Source organism: Propithecus coquereli, unplaced genomic scaffold (assembly GCF_000956105.1).
Source record: "Propithecus coquereli isolate 6110/MARCELLA unplaced genomic scaffold, Pcoq_1.0 Scaffold14, whole genome shotgun sequence".
NCBI classification, from domain to species: domain Eukaryota; kingdom Metazoa; phylum Chordata; class Mammalia; order Primates; family Indriidae; genus Propithecus; species Propithecus coquereli.
Genome location: NW_012138302.1, coordinates 3,672,306 through 3,685,480, shown reverse-complemented (window position 1 = coordinate 3,685,480; position 13,175 = coordinate 3,672,306). Strand labels below are relative to the sequence as shown.

The window sequence follows — 13,175 nt, the reverse complement described above, 5'->3', positions numbered from 1 at the left end:
TCGGTGGATTAGCATCCAATTCCAGTGTTTAGGCTCTAAGTTCTGGGACAAGCCTCGTACCAGATTGGTATAGGGCCTGGCACATAGTAGATGCTTAATAAATATCAGCTGAATAAATATTTAGTGGATTTAGGGAGTATTTAAGCCAGAAAAATAACCACACTTCATATTCTGTAGTTCCCCCTCAGGGAGCAGTGCACCTCTTCCCCACCCCCCACCAATGTCATGATGGTAATCAGTCTAGTCTTTTACATTTTGGATCTTTATGGATTTATTTCTGTTTGGAAGTCATTCAGTCTGTGCAATGTTTAGCTGTCCTGTCCTGAGTATCTAGGGTGGCTGTAGAATGGATTTTATGCCACACTATCGGTGTGTGTGTGTGTGTGTGTGTGTGCGCACATGTGTGTGTGTATTCACATGGTTTTTCTAAAGAAATACTGTTTGCTTATTGGCTTTCCTACTTATTTAGAAAGAGATATTTTCTTTTTAACCAGTCTTAAGATAATTCACAATGTGAGTCCAACATCCTACCCCTTTGGCAGTTGACAGTGTTTCAGCATATTTGCTGCCCCGAGTACAATGATCTATTTCAGTCTGTTAATGTGAATGTGGGCAACTTTAATGTGAAGGAATTGAAGCTAATAAAATGTCTTTTCCATATCCTGGAGACAAGAATTTTATGGAGAGATGACCAACTTAATAGATAATCTTAAGTTCTGTGTTATCTTATAATTTTAAATTTGGTATTATCTTAAATACATAATTTAATAGGCAGTCTTAAATTCTGAAAATTTGTATATTATCTGATCTCGTTAGAAATTGAAAATGGGGCCGGACGCGGTGGCTCACGCCTGTAATCCTGGCTCTCTGGGAGGCCAAGGTGGGCGGATTGTTTGAGCTCAGGAGTTCGAAACCAGCCTGAGCAAGAGCGAGACCCCGTCTCTACTAACATTAGAAAGAAATTAATTAGACAACTAAAAATATATAGAAAAGATTAGCCGGGCATGGTGGCGCATGCCTGTAGTCCCAGCTACTCAGGAGGCTGAGGCAGGAGGATCGCTTGAGCCCAGGAGTTTGAGGTTTCTGTGAGCTGGGATGATGCCACGGCACTCTAGCCTGGGCAACACAGTGAGACTCTGTCTCAAAAAAAAAAAAAAAAATTGAAAACGTATATTTCTCAAGGTTACCAAGATTATATCCATTTGAATTTATATTTAGGAGTGATTGACTGGCATAGGCTGTTAAGATATGTTGCTACAAATTTATATTGTTGTAAAATGAGAGGAACGTTGATTGTCTTTTCATCCATTTAACATGGTGATGATTCCACATATCTGTCTGCATATATATATATATATATATATATATATATATATAAAATTTTGGAATATATACTGTTTTGTAATTTGACCCTTAATCTTTCCCTTTCTGAAGAAAGTTTTCCTATATGCGGCCTTAATCATCGGTCTCTGGTTTAATCTCATGAATACATGATAGAATTATTTCTTGGTTTTGTTGTAAAGCTTAAAAAAGAATGCAGAGCCGTTAGTCTATTTTTGCCATGCTAAGGGTGCAAAAGCTGTGTAAGACAATGTATGCGTGTCCATTTCTTTGGAATATTACCTGAGAAATTAGGGTAGGTATATATTTTATCCAAACATGCTAGCATCAGCATTTAGTGATACTGCTTTCTCTTCCAAGCTAACTGACAAGGGCAGATGAAGGTCCACTTTTCTGGAATGGGCCTCTGTCTTCTGATAAGATGTTTTATTTCAGTTTGCTATTGTGATGAGGTCTTTATTCAGATGCAGATACATTAAGTTCGTTTTGTTTTTGCTGTGGGTCTTTCTGGGTTTTTGTGGTGGAGTTGAGAGATGCGGTGGAAGTTTGATCTTGTATCAGGTTAGAGGACATGTTGCCTGTCCTGCTCCAGAGAGGAGCCAAGGCTGCCAAAAATAGCTGGAAAAGTATGCTGCACTTAGAGGTTTCTCTTAATTAGTAAATTGGAATAAGATGGCTCTGGAAGTCTTCCACGGAGTTATTTTAAACTTCGGGTTGCGCAGCCTGTGTTGGATTAACTCAAGGCACTCTCTCAAGGGGCACATGAAGGTCTCCCTCCATTGCTTCTGCTTTGGTTCATTCAGGCTTTCATCTTGTACTTGGATTATTGTCACAGCCTCCTTTGCTGCTACCGTGCTACCCACAGCCAAATGTCACATCGCTGTGGGCAGGTGACCTGTGCAGTCACATAGGCCCTGCACTTATTTCAGTGCTCTGCTGTTGTCATATTGCAATTCTTAATTTTCCAACAAGGAACTCCACATTTTCAATTTGCACTAGTCTTGGCTCAATTTAAGTAGCTGGTCTTGGCTCTGGGAGTGGAGTTTCTAAATCTATCTATTAAAAAAAAAATCCTTCAAAGTCCGTTCTCCTTATCTTGACTGTCTAGCACCATCTCTCAATGGTGAGCTTTTCTTCAGCTGTCACTGCTTGAAGTTGTTTGAGGTACACCAAGTGGCCCCTTGCCCTGCCACATTTGCTCTTGGTATCTCCTTGTTATTTCCCCTACTCAAACTGGTTCATCTGCATTCATGGTTTGAAATGCTGAAGAAATAAGACTGGGCTGTGAAACCTAACATGGCCATCTCAACTAGTCCTGATCATACTTTGTTTGTCTCATACTTCCTTTGAAAAAGTTGTTCTCTGGCGAGGTTGGGCCATATTTAGTTTTGCAATAATGGTTTTGTAATAACTCTCCAGGAAGATCATCTTGATTTTTGCCAGGGTAAATGAAAATTCTTGACAAGTGTCGTGGCTCACATCTGTAATCCCAGCTACTCGGGAGGCTGAGGCTGGAGGATTACTTGAGGCCAGGAGTTGGAGACTAGCCTCGACAACACATTAAGACTCCATCACTAAAAAAAAGAAATTGAAAAAAATGAGCTGGGTGTGGTGCCATGTGCCTGTAGTCCCAGCTACTTGGGGAGCTGAGGTGGGAGGATCACTTGAGTTAAGAGTTTGAGCGTGATCACACTACTGCCTCCAGCCTGGGCACAAAACAAGACCCCATCAGGAAGGAAGGAAGGGAGGAAGGGAGGGAGGGGAAAGAAAGAAAGAGAGAGAGAAAGAGAGAAAGAAATTGTTTATCATTTTTAGGGTGTTTATTCTGGCAACACATTTTTCTCAGGCATCTAACACATGCCAGACTATATTCTAACCACTGAGGATATGGCATTGAATAAAATAGTTTCATTTTTTTCTCATTGAAATAATATTCTAGTTGGGGGGGCAGAAAATGAATAAATATATCAGTGTGTAATATTAAGATATGGAGTTCTAGTAAACAATGCAAGGTACATATCTTGGTTTCTCACCTTGGAAGATGTGTATTTGTTGTTTATATCCACCTTAAAGTTTGGTAGGTGAGACTAAGAACAGGGCTCTGGGCCTGGCCTAACCATTGCAGAGTAGGACAGCACCCAGCTTGTCTGTTACTCCGTCCTCCTTTCTGATACTGATTTTTTAGACATAGAGCATTTGCTCTACAGTTCTCATTACCCAAGAGTACTGAAAGCATATGTTCATGCAAACACTTGTACATGAGTGTTCACTGCAGTGTTGTTCATAATGGCAGAAAAGTAGAAACAACCCAGATGTCCACTAACTAATGTATGTATGCACAAAATGTGGTATAGCCAGACAGTGGAATATTATTCAGCCACAGAAAGGAATGAGGAATTGATATGTGGTTCATTCAACATGAATGAACCTTGAAAACATTATGTTAAGTGAAAGAAACCAGACACAAAAGACCACATATTGTATGATCCCATTTATAAGCAATGTCCAGAACAGGCAAATCTATAGAAACAGAAAGTAGATGAGTAGTTGCCTCAGGATGGAGGAAGGGGAGAACGGGGAGTGAGTGCTAATGGGTACAGGTTTTTTTCTGGGGTGATGAAAGTGTTCTGAAATCGGGGAGTGGTGATGGTTTCGCAACATTGAGAATATGCTAAAAGCCACTGAGCTGTACTTTTTAAAACAGCAAATGTTATGGTATGTGAATTATCTCAGTTAAGCTGTCATAAACAAATACTGGTATTACCTTGTGTCTGAAGGTAAGGGTCTTATGAAGATGAAATGAAATAATGCATATAAAGTACTTAAAGCTTAGTGCCTGGGATTTAGTAGGAACTCAGCTTAATAGTTGTTATTGTTGCTCTTAATGAAAGTAATACTGCTTAAATATTAGTAAGCTGGAACTTTTATTTATTCCCTGCTGCGTCTCTAGAATATTACGTGTTACGTAGTATGCAGTCAGTAAATACTTGTCGAATGAATGGTCTTTTGTGTTGTGCTTCTTGCAGTATGTTACTGTGTCTACATCAATTGGGACCTGTGTTTTGAGCTACTTGTCCAGTGGTAGTAATCAAGTGATGTGGAGCCCTTCACAGCCCGTATTTCAGGGCTTAAATTGGGGTTAGGGGTATAAACTCAGTCTGAGGAAGTAAAGGCTCTACCTAAATTCAAGGTGAAGATGGAGTCAAGTGATCTTGAGCTTTTTTTCTAGTAATATAATTCTGATTTGTGTTTTTATAAGAACTTAAGTGGCCTGTCAAGAATGTGGCTCTTAATAGTTCATTATCAGTTCCCTGGAGAGCAGAGGACTTCATTTGTGTTTTTTTTTTTTTTCAAATTCAGTTCCTAAAAATGTGTAGACTTAAACTGATAATTTGTTCTGCTGAACCCAACTCAAATTTCTACACATGAGGCTGGGAGCAGTGGCTCACACCTGCAATCCTAGCACTCTGGGAGGCTGAGGCAGGAGGATTGCTGGAGTTCAACCAGCCTGAGCAAGAGCAAGACCCCATCTCTACAAAAATTAGAAAACTTTGCCAGGCATTGTGGTGCAAGCCTGTAGTCCCAGGTACTCGGGAGGCTGAGGCAGGAGGGTTGCTTGAGCCCAGGAGTTTGAGGTTGTTGTGAGCTAGGATGACGCCACGGCACTCTAGCCCTGGGCGACAGAGCCAGACCCTGTCTCCCCTGCCCCCCAAAAATTCTACATATGAGAAATTGTTACTTCAAATTAAGATAGAGGTGGTTTTACTCTGAAATTATTTTTTAAAAATTCATTCTTTTATGAATTTGGTATTGTACTAATAATACCGAGTTGCTTTTACAGCTAAGTCAGCAAGGTGCCATCTGCTCATATTGAGGCTCATGAAAAGAAAGAAACTTGCTGTTTGTATTATGCAGTGTTCTTTTTTGAAGATCAGTGGAGCTTTTTTTAAGTTTCTATACACCATGTGGTTGATCACGTTTCCTTGTTACCATAAACTGTTGAGAAGTCCAGTGCGGAATTTGTGGCTCACCTCTTGGAAATATGCAGGACCCCTTTCTCAACCTTCTGTGTACTGTCCTCCCTCTTGGCTCCAACTGTATCTTCTACTCTTATTTTCTCTTGCCCAGTTTATGTATTTTCCTTCCCTCCCTCCCTCCCTCTCTCCCTTCCTTCCTTCCCTCCTTCCCTCCCTCCCTCCCTTCCTTCCTTCCTTCCTTCGTCAAGAGCTGCTTTTATAAGTCTTTGGAAGACAAATGGGTTAGATAAGCAATAGTGCTACCCTTATTGAAGCCAGTCTATTAAAAACTAAAAATATCTATCTACAGCTACCTACAGTTTTGCCTGATGCTAGGAAGGATGAGAGAGAAGGTAAAACTGTCAGAACAGTTTGTAATTTTTTTTTTGGAAGCTTTCTTGAGTGTTTGTCTTTTTCTTGTTTTTTTAACAGAAGTTGGTGACATGGCAAAGCAGTACATAGAGAAAGGTCTTTTGGTTCCAGATCATGTGATCACACGCCTCATGATGTCGGAGTTGGAGAATAGGCGCAGCCAGCCCTGGCTACTAGACGGTGAGTTGGAACTTTTGGTACACTGGATTTCTAGAAATAGTCGGCTAGGTCACCTTGCACCCTCCCTTAATTTCTTGCCAATTGGAAAATGCACCCCTTTCTAAACTTCTGTCACTTATTTGATATTCTAATGTGGCAACATGATAGAAACCCACTGTGGCACAGCCTCTTAATTCTTCTGTCTCCAGGCTACCATAATGAGAACTGCTGATTTGAAGCAAACCTTCACTGAATTCCCCTTATTGTTTCAGTTTTGATGGTGCCTTTTGTTTCCATAAATAAGTCATCTTAAGTGTAACTCATCTTCAATCAGAGGTTCTTTCATTCACCATATGCCATACAAAGTAAAACTATGAGTCATTATATTTCACCTGTCAGATTAACAGGGATGGAACATCTGAAAATCCTTTGAGTATGTACGAAACAAGTATTGTTAAGAATATAAAATGGGTAATCTTTGGAGAAAAGTTTAGCAATATATATACTTTTCGATCCAGCTGGTCCATCCTGGGTTTCTACCTAAAGATGCAAGGATGTTTATTTCATCATTATTGGCAAATAGGAAGATACTGTCTGTTCCTAAGGGGCTTATATCCTAGTAGGGGAGACAGTTGTGTAAAGAAGTGCAAAAAATTAGTTACTGACACTATGTAAGAATCATATATATGTGGTACCCTGAGGACATAAAGGAGAAAATTATCTATTCTATTGGTGGGAGGAGGGGTTGGAACAACTTTATGCAGAGTGAAGAACAGATAGATGTTGAGGGGTGGTGTATGGGGGTTGGGAAGGTAGACTTTTTTCAGCAGAGGGGCTACTTGAACAGGGTAAGAGTGAAATGACTTAGCCTAGTATTTTTCTGAGCTTGTGAGCAGAGGTTGGCAGGGAAAATGCTGGGGTGGATAGCCTCTGATTTTGTACAAAGATGATAGAACTGGAAATTATAGGCTATAGGGATCACTGAAGAGTTAAGTAGGGGCATACCGTGATCAGATTTATCTTTCAGAAAAGCTCTTCTGTTAGCAGCACAGGAGAGATTAGGTGCTGGATCAGGGAGGAGGGTGGTGCCTATAAACCAAGTAAAGGATCATTAGAATAACTGGACTAAGGGATGTCAAAGGCCTGAATTTGAGCACAAGCAGTGGGGTGGAAAAGAGGCACCATTCATGAGTGATGGGCACTGTGACTGATGTTAGGTACTACAACCCTGGGGTTTTCTTTCATTGCCTTCCAGACTTACTGAGTTTCTTGGCTTTCATCACCCTCCCTACACTTCCCCAGGCATGCTAATTTCCCCAGACGCTATGTTTAACTCACAAAAGTTATCCCCCTCTCTTAGTCTCTTTTCTGCTGCTATTACAGAGTACCTCAGACTGGGTAATTTATGAAGAAAAGAAATTTATTTCTCACGGTTTTGGAGGCTGGGAGGTCCAAGAGCATGGTGCCCCAGTGTCTGGTGAGGGCCTTCTTGCCACATCACATGAGGAGTCACACGGAGAAGTGCATACGTGCAAGTGAAAGTGGGTAAACGTGGGCTTCTTTTATCAGGAGCCCACTCTGGTGATAACTAACCCACTCCTGTGATAAGGGCATTAATTCATTCATGAGGGCAGAGCCCTTAAGACCTAATAACCTCTTAAAGGCGTGACGCCCAATACCATTACGTTGGCAATTAAATTTCAGCATGAGTTTTGGGTGGGGAGGCATTTAAACCATGGCATTCCATTTCTGGTTCCCCAAAAGTCATGAATACAAAATATATTCACTCTATCTCAATAGCCCCAAAAGTCTTAGTCCAGCATCAACTCAAAAGTCCAAAGTCTCATCTGAGTTAGATGTGGTGAGTATTCAAGACATGATTCATCCTCTGGCAGCCCCACCCCATGGCTATGCTGCGCTCAGTCTGCTCAGCACCTCTCATGCGTTGGAGTTGCATGCTTGTAGTGCTACAGTTCTGGGATCTTGGCAGCAGCTCTACACTCATGGTTCCACTAAGCATGGCCCTAGTGGGGATTTCTGTAGCAGCCCTGACTCCACAGTTCTGCTGTGCATTGCCCTAATGGGGGCTCTCGGTGGTGGCTCCACCCCTGCAACAAGTGTCTGCCTGGGCCCCCATGTGATCTGTGACATCCTTTGAAATCTGGGTAGAAGAAGCTATATCCCCACAGCTCTTGCATTCTATGAGCCTGCAGACTTAATAACACATGGATGCCACCAAGGCTAACAGCTTTTATCTTTTGGAGTGGTAGGTTGAATTGCAGCTGGGGCCACTTAAGCCAAGGCTGGGGTGGCCAAGGAGTGCACATTGCTGGGGCAGAGTCCCAAGGTGGCCCTAGGTCTGTCTCCCTGAAATCATTCTGCCCTCCTAGAGCTCTGGGTCTGTGATGAGAGGGATAGCCTCAAAGATCTGTGAATGCCTGTAGAGTGTTTCTCCTGTTGTCCTGATTAATAGCACCTGGCTGCTTTCTGGCTTCTTTGCTATCTCTTTAGCAAAGGGTTGATTGGCTCTTAGTATTCTTTCCCTTACATGCGTTTTCATTTTTTACATGGCTGTGCTGCAAGTTTTCCAAACTTTTCTGATATGCATCTCTTTTAATTATAAATTCTGTCTTTAAGTCATCTGTGCTCTTGTATCTTACTGTATGTGGTTAAGAGTAACCAAGACAGCAACCTGAATTTTTTTTTTTTCCAGTATATTATGGGGGTATAGATGTTTAGGTTATGTATGTTGCCCTTGCCTGAATTTTTGCTGCTTAGATATTTCTTCTACCAGATATCCTAGTTCATCTCTCAAGTTCTGCATTCCATAAAGCTCTAGGACAGGGACATAATTCCACCAAGGTCTTTGTAACTGTACAACAATGATGGCTTTTATTCTAGTTTCCAATAGCTTGTTCCTCATTTCCATCTGAGACCTTACCAGAGTGGCCTTTACTGTCCATATTGCTACCAACATTCTGGTCATGAACACTAAAGTAATCTCTAAAAAGATTCATACTTTTCCTACCTGAGCTTTACCAGAGTTGCTCTTAATGCGCACCACTGACGACAGTCTAGGCTTTTTATAGCCGCCTCCTCCAAATTCTTCCAGCTTGTACTCATTACCCAGTGCTAAAACCACTTCCACGTTTTCAGGTATTAGTTACAGCAACAGCTTCACGTCTCGGTACCAATTTGCTGTCTCAGTCGGTGTTTTTGGTTGTTGGTTTTTGTGTTTTTTCCCCCTACTCTGTTGTCTGGAGTAGAGTGTAGTAGCATCATCGTAACTCACTGCAGCCTCAAACACCTGGGCTCAAGATGTCCTCCTACCTCAGTCTCCTGAGTAGCTGGGACTACAGGCACACATCATCATGCCCAGCTAATTTTTCTATTTTTTGTAGAGATGGGGTCTTGCTATGTTGCTCAGGCTGGTCTTGAACTCCTGGTTTCAAGGGATCCTCTCTGCCTTGGCCTCCCAAAGTGCGACTATTCTGGGCATGAGCCACCATGCCTGGCTGCTGTCTTAGTCTGTTTTATGCTGCTATAACAGAATACCTCAAACTGAATAATTTATATAGAAAAGAAATTTATTCCTCACAGTTCTGGAGGCTGAGAAGTCCAAGACCATGGCACCAGCATCTGGTGAGGGCCTTCTTGCTGCATCATAACATGGTATAAGGCATCATGTGGTGAGAAAGCATATGTGTGCACATGTGAGACGGGGAATGAGGGTCAAATTTATTCTTTTATTGGGAGCCCACTCCTGCAATTACTAATCCACTCCCCACATAATGTCATTAATCCATTTATGAGGGTGGAGCCCTGATGATCTAATGACCTCTTAAAGGCCCCACTCCCAATACTGTTACATTGGCAGTTAAATTTCAACATGAGTTTTGGAGAGGACATTCAAACCATAACACCCCCAATACTTTTTGTGTGGATATTTGCCATAACTAATAAACTTTGGCTTTGCCACCACCTAACAGTAATTTCTCTAGTTTAAATTCCTTATTATAAGGCTTCTCATCTTATAAAATGAACTCGTATGGTTTCAGTGAACTTAAAAGTCTGTGTTAAAAAATGATCATCTATGTTAAACTCCTTTGGAAAGAGGGTGAGTGTAACAATTCAGAGCATGGGCCCTGCGGCCAGACTGCCTGGTTTGAACAGTGTGTGTGACCTTGGCCGGTTACCTTACTCTACATCTCATTGCTCATGAAAAATGAGTTAGAAAAGAATTTGTAAGGGTGTGGAGAACATATGTAAAGTGCTTAGAAGAATGCTTGTCATATAGTAGGTACCAGATAAGTATGAGATTTTGTCATTATTATTTGCCGTGACTGTTGTGTAGGTCCTGAATTTTTAGTAGGGGGTGACTATTTGAAGTGTTAAGTTCAAAAATAGCTTTAAAAATATTTAGCCATGTAGAGCTGAAGAGTCTGTTTCAGTTATGGAATGTTTTATGTATCTTTTCAATGCTTGCTTTTTTTGCCATGATTTTTCCTCTCAGGGTTGAATAACTGAAGTTCTTTGACATCATAGGCCTGTTTTTAGTAAAGTGCGTCAGCCTCTCAAAAATGACTTAGTTTGTATTTTTCTCCTTGAAAACCCATCTGGTCACTTTTTCAGTTGCAATTTTTCTTTAAAGTTCTGGAATAAATCCATTTGGCAAAGTGTGGCGTGTAAGGAATGCCTAGTTCCTGTGTTCAGCTTTAAACTCCTTATGTCACACAGGCACATGCTCTGCGGAGGACGTGCCTGTTAAGTGTGCTAAAGGTGACTGAATGTGGAAAGGTCAAGAAAGGAATTCTGGATGACAGATGACTCCTCGTCTTGGTCCATATGGCTGTAGTGAGGCATCCTGCAAATCTTGGTTGCAAATGAGTAGAGCTGATCCAAGCCAAGGGAACCGCTAGTTGGGGGCACGGGGAGGACTCAGAGGTGGTGAGTCTGGTCAGCTCTGTCCTTGCTTTAAGAAAAGGTTCAGCACTACTTTGCCTTCACAGTACTTGCCAGTTGGGTAAAAAAAAAAAAAAAAAAAAAATACACTTTAATGTGTATTATTTTTTTGTGTGTGTGGTGTGTACGGAGGGGGTTTCTCCTCTTCCCCCTTGCCCTTTTCCCTTTCTTTTTCTCTCTTTTTCTTATTTCCTTGGAAGTTCAATGTGTCAGTAACAGCAATTTTTTTAAGTTAATTTCCTTTAATTTTTCAGACAAATATTCTAGCAGAGGATTGTGATGCACAAGACTTCTAATTTTGTTATAAACCGTGGATTTTTTTTTTAAGTTTTTTAGAAAGGGTGTTTACTGCTCACTAGGTGATCTTGAGGTGAAATAATAACTAGAGAACAATAATAAGCTATTTAAAAACAAATACAGGTTCTTCACTTTTTACAAAAGGGCTGGCAGTAAGGTAGAGCTGTAGAGAAGCATGTTAGCAGTTGATTTTTTCATTTCTAAGCTTGACTGCTAACTTGTACATTCAAATAGTTACCTAAGAGTTCTACAACTGATTTCTAATTTATCTCCACATACCAAGATCTAATTGAATTATCTGCCATATGATTTTAGGTGTAGCTGTCAAAACATTTTAAATTTGGTGTCAAGGTTTGGTTTCATAGAAAGAGGCTTTAAATGTTGGAATTATAAGTGGAATATAATTGAAACCTTTTCATTGGAAATTACAGATACCTTTAGAGTAAGCGTCATCATTTCATCCATGGTTGTATTTGGACTGTGTTTTATTTATTTCATCTGAGTAGTGCTGAATACTAACTGGTGCTTTCTGAAGGTAATTCTGTTTTGTTTGTTTGTTTTTAGCAGAAGTCAGAGCTCCCTGAGTGTGCAGTGTTTGTGTGTGTGTGTTTGTTTTTCCTGAGAGTAAATGATCTCAGACCTGAGATGTTCCTGGGTACAGGATCACTCAGAACCCTTGGTGGCCCAGCTAAAGGGTATGTGTCTAGAAACTAAACTACAGATGTTGGAGCCCCAGAGTATTTTGCCCTGATTTTGCAAACGTGTTTTACCATGGACTGGTACATAACTGCTCTGACCTTATCCCCTCCCTCTTTTTCTTTCTGAATCAGACCTCTGCAGAGTGTCACATCCCACTGGGCAGCATATGTCTACAGAAAGAAGCTGACAGTATCTTCTGAATCTCATGTCTTTGGAAATGCCAAGGGCAATTTTTTTCTGTTACCCTTGTGAATGTAGGGTATGTTTCTGTTACCCTTGTGAATGTAGGGTATGTTTCAAGAATAAAATATGTAATTTGTTTAGAGGTCACTGAAGAATTCTCTTTCAATAAGAATGAATCAGACTTTCTTTTTGTCTGTGTATATGGAAGAGGGTAAAAATAGATTATCTTAGCCATGTATCTTCAAATGTTTAGTCCTGAAAAATTATCAGATAACCTTTCTATCTTTTATCATTATTAAGACAGTGATGTATACTCTGATATCTTGAATGGAAGGTTTGAAGTAATCGGAGTGATTCCTAAAGAATGAAGAGTGGTTATAGAATTTATGGAACTCTGCTAGGGTACTGTGGCAATCCATGCTTGCCAAGCACGGATTGAACATTAAAATCTCCAGTCCCTCACTAGGATTGTCCTTGACATACCCATGTGAGGCCCTGGATATTTCTAAAGTGAATAAATTACAGGTATGACTGACTTTGCCCCAGGTTAGTGGCAGTGAAAAAAAAGAAAAGGAGGAAAAGTGTGTTGGAAAGAGAGAGTAGAGGTAGACTAAGCTTGTCAAGGAATCCTGACACAGGAGGGGAGTTGCGGAAGGCACATATTCAGCCAACCATGGTACAGGTGAGGTGTTCTGAGAAATAAATGGAATGATCTTTACAAGTAAGGAGCAGCCTTCTTGGTCAAAACCACAGCATGTAAAAAGATGGGTGTGTGTTTAGATTAGTCTTCGTACTGCATTTCTGAGATAACCATCCATGCCCCAAGACAGTGTAAATATATCTGACAAATGTTTTTTCCTGCATCCAAAATTCTGACTTGTTGAGAGAATGTGGGTAGCAGCCCTTAAATGAATGTTATTTTGCTCAGTTTCTTTGTGGCTTTGTTGTTGACACTTTTTTTTTGAGGTGGGGGTTGGGGGCTACTTAGAAGGTAGCATTCGATTAAGGCATCTCTTTGCTGTGTGTTTGGTTTTCAGAAAGAATCAGTAACTATTTATTGAGATAATTGATTTAAAAAATTGTTTTTGTAGCCAGATAGTTATAATAGTGTTCCCCAGAACGGTGTATCTTTAAGTTTGTGTTTTA

At 40.7% G+C, this 13,175-nt stretch overlaps 1 protein-coding gene across 2 annotated transcripts in view; it reads left to right on the top strand.

Moving 5' to 3' along the window:
- The window catches only part of AK4 (adenylate kinase 4), a 73,119-nt gene that overhangs the window by 34,672 nt on the left and 25,272 nt on the right, over positions 1 to 13,175 (top strand). For both annotated transcript variants that reach the window (XM_012639479.1, XM_012639478.1), the window contains one exon: positions 5,790 to 5,909. In XM_012639479.1, coding sequence (XP_012494933.1) covers positions 5,790 to 5,909 — 120 coding nt within the window. The remainder of the gene's footprint in view (positions 1 to 5,789; positions 5,910 to 13,175) is intronic.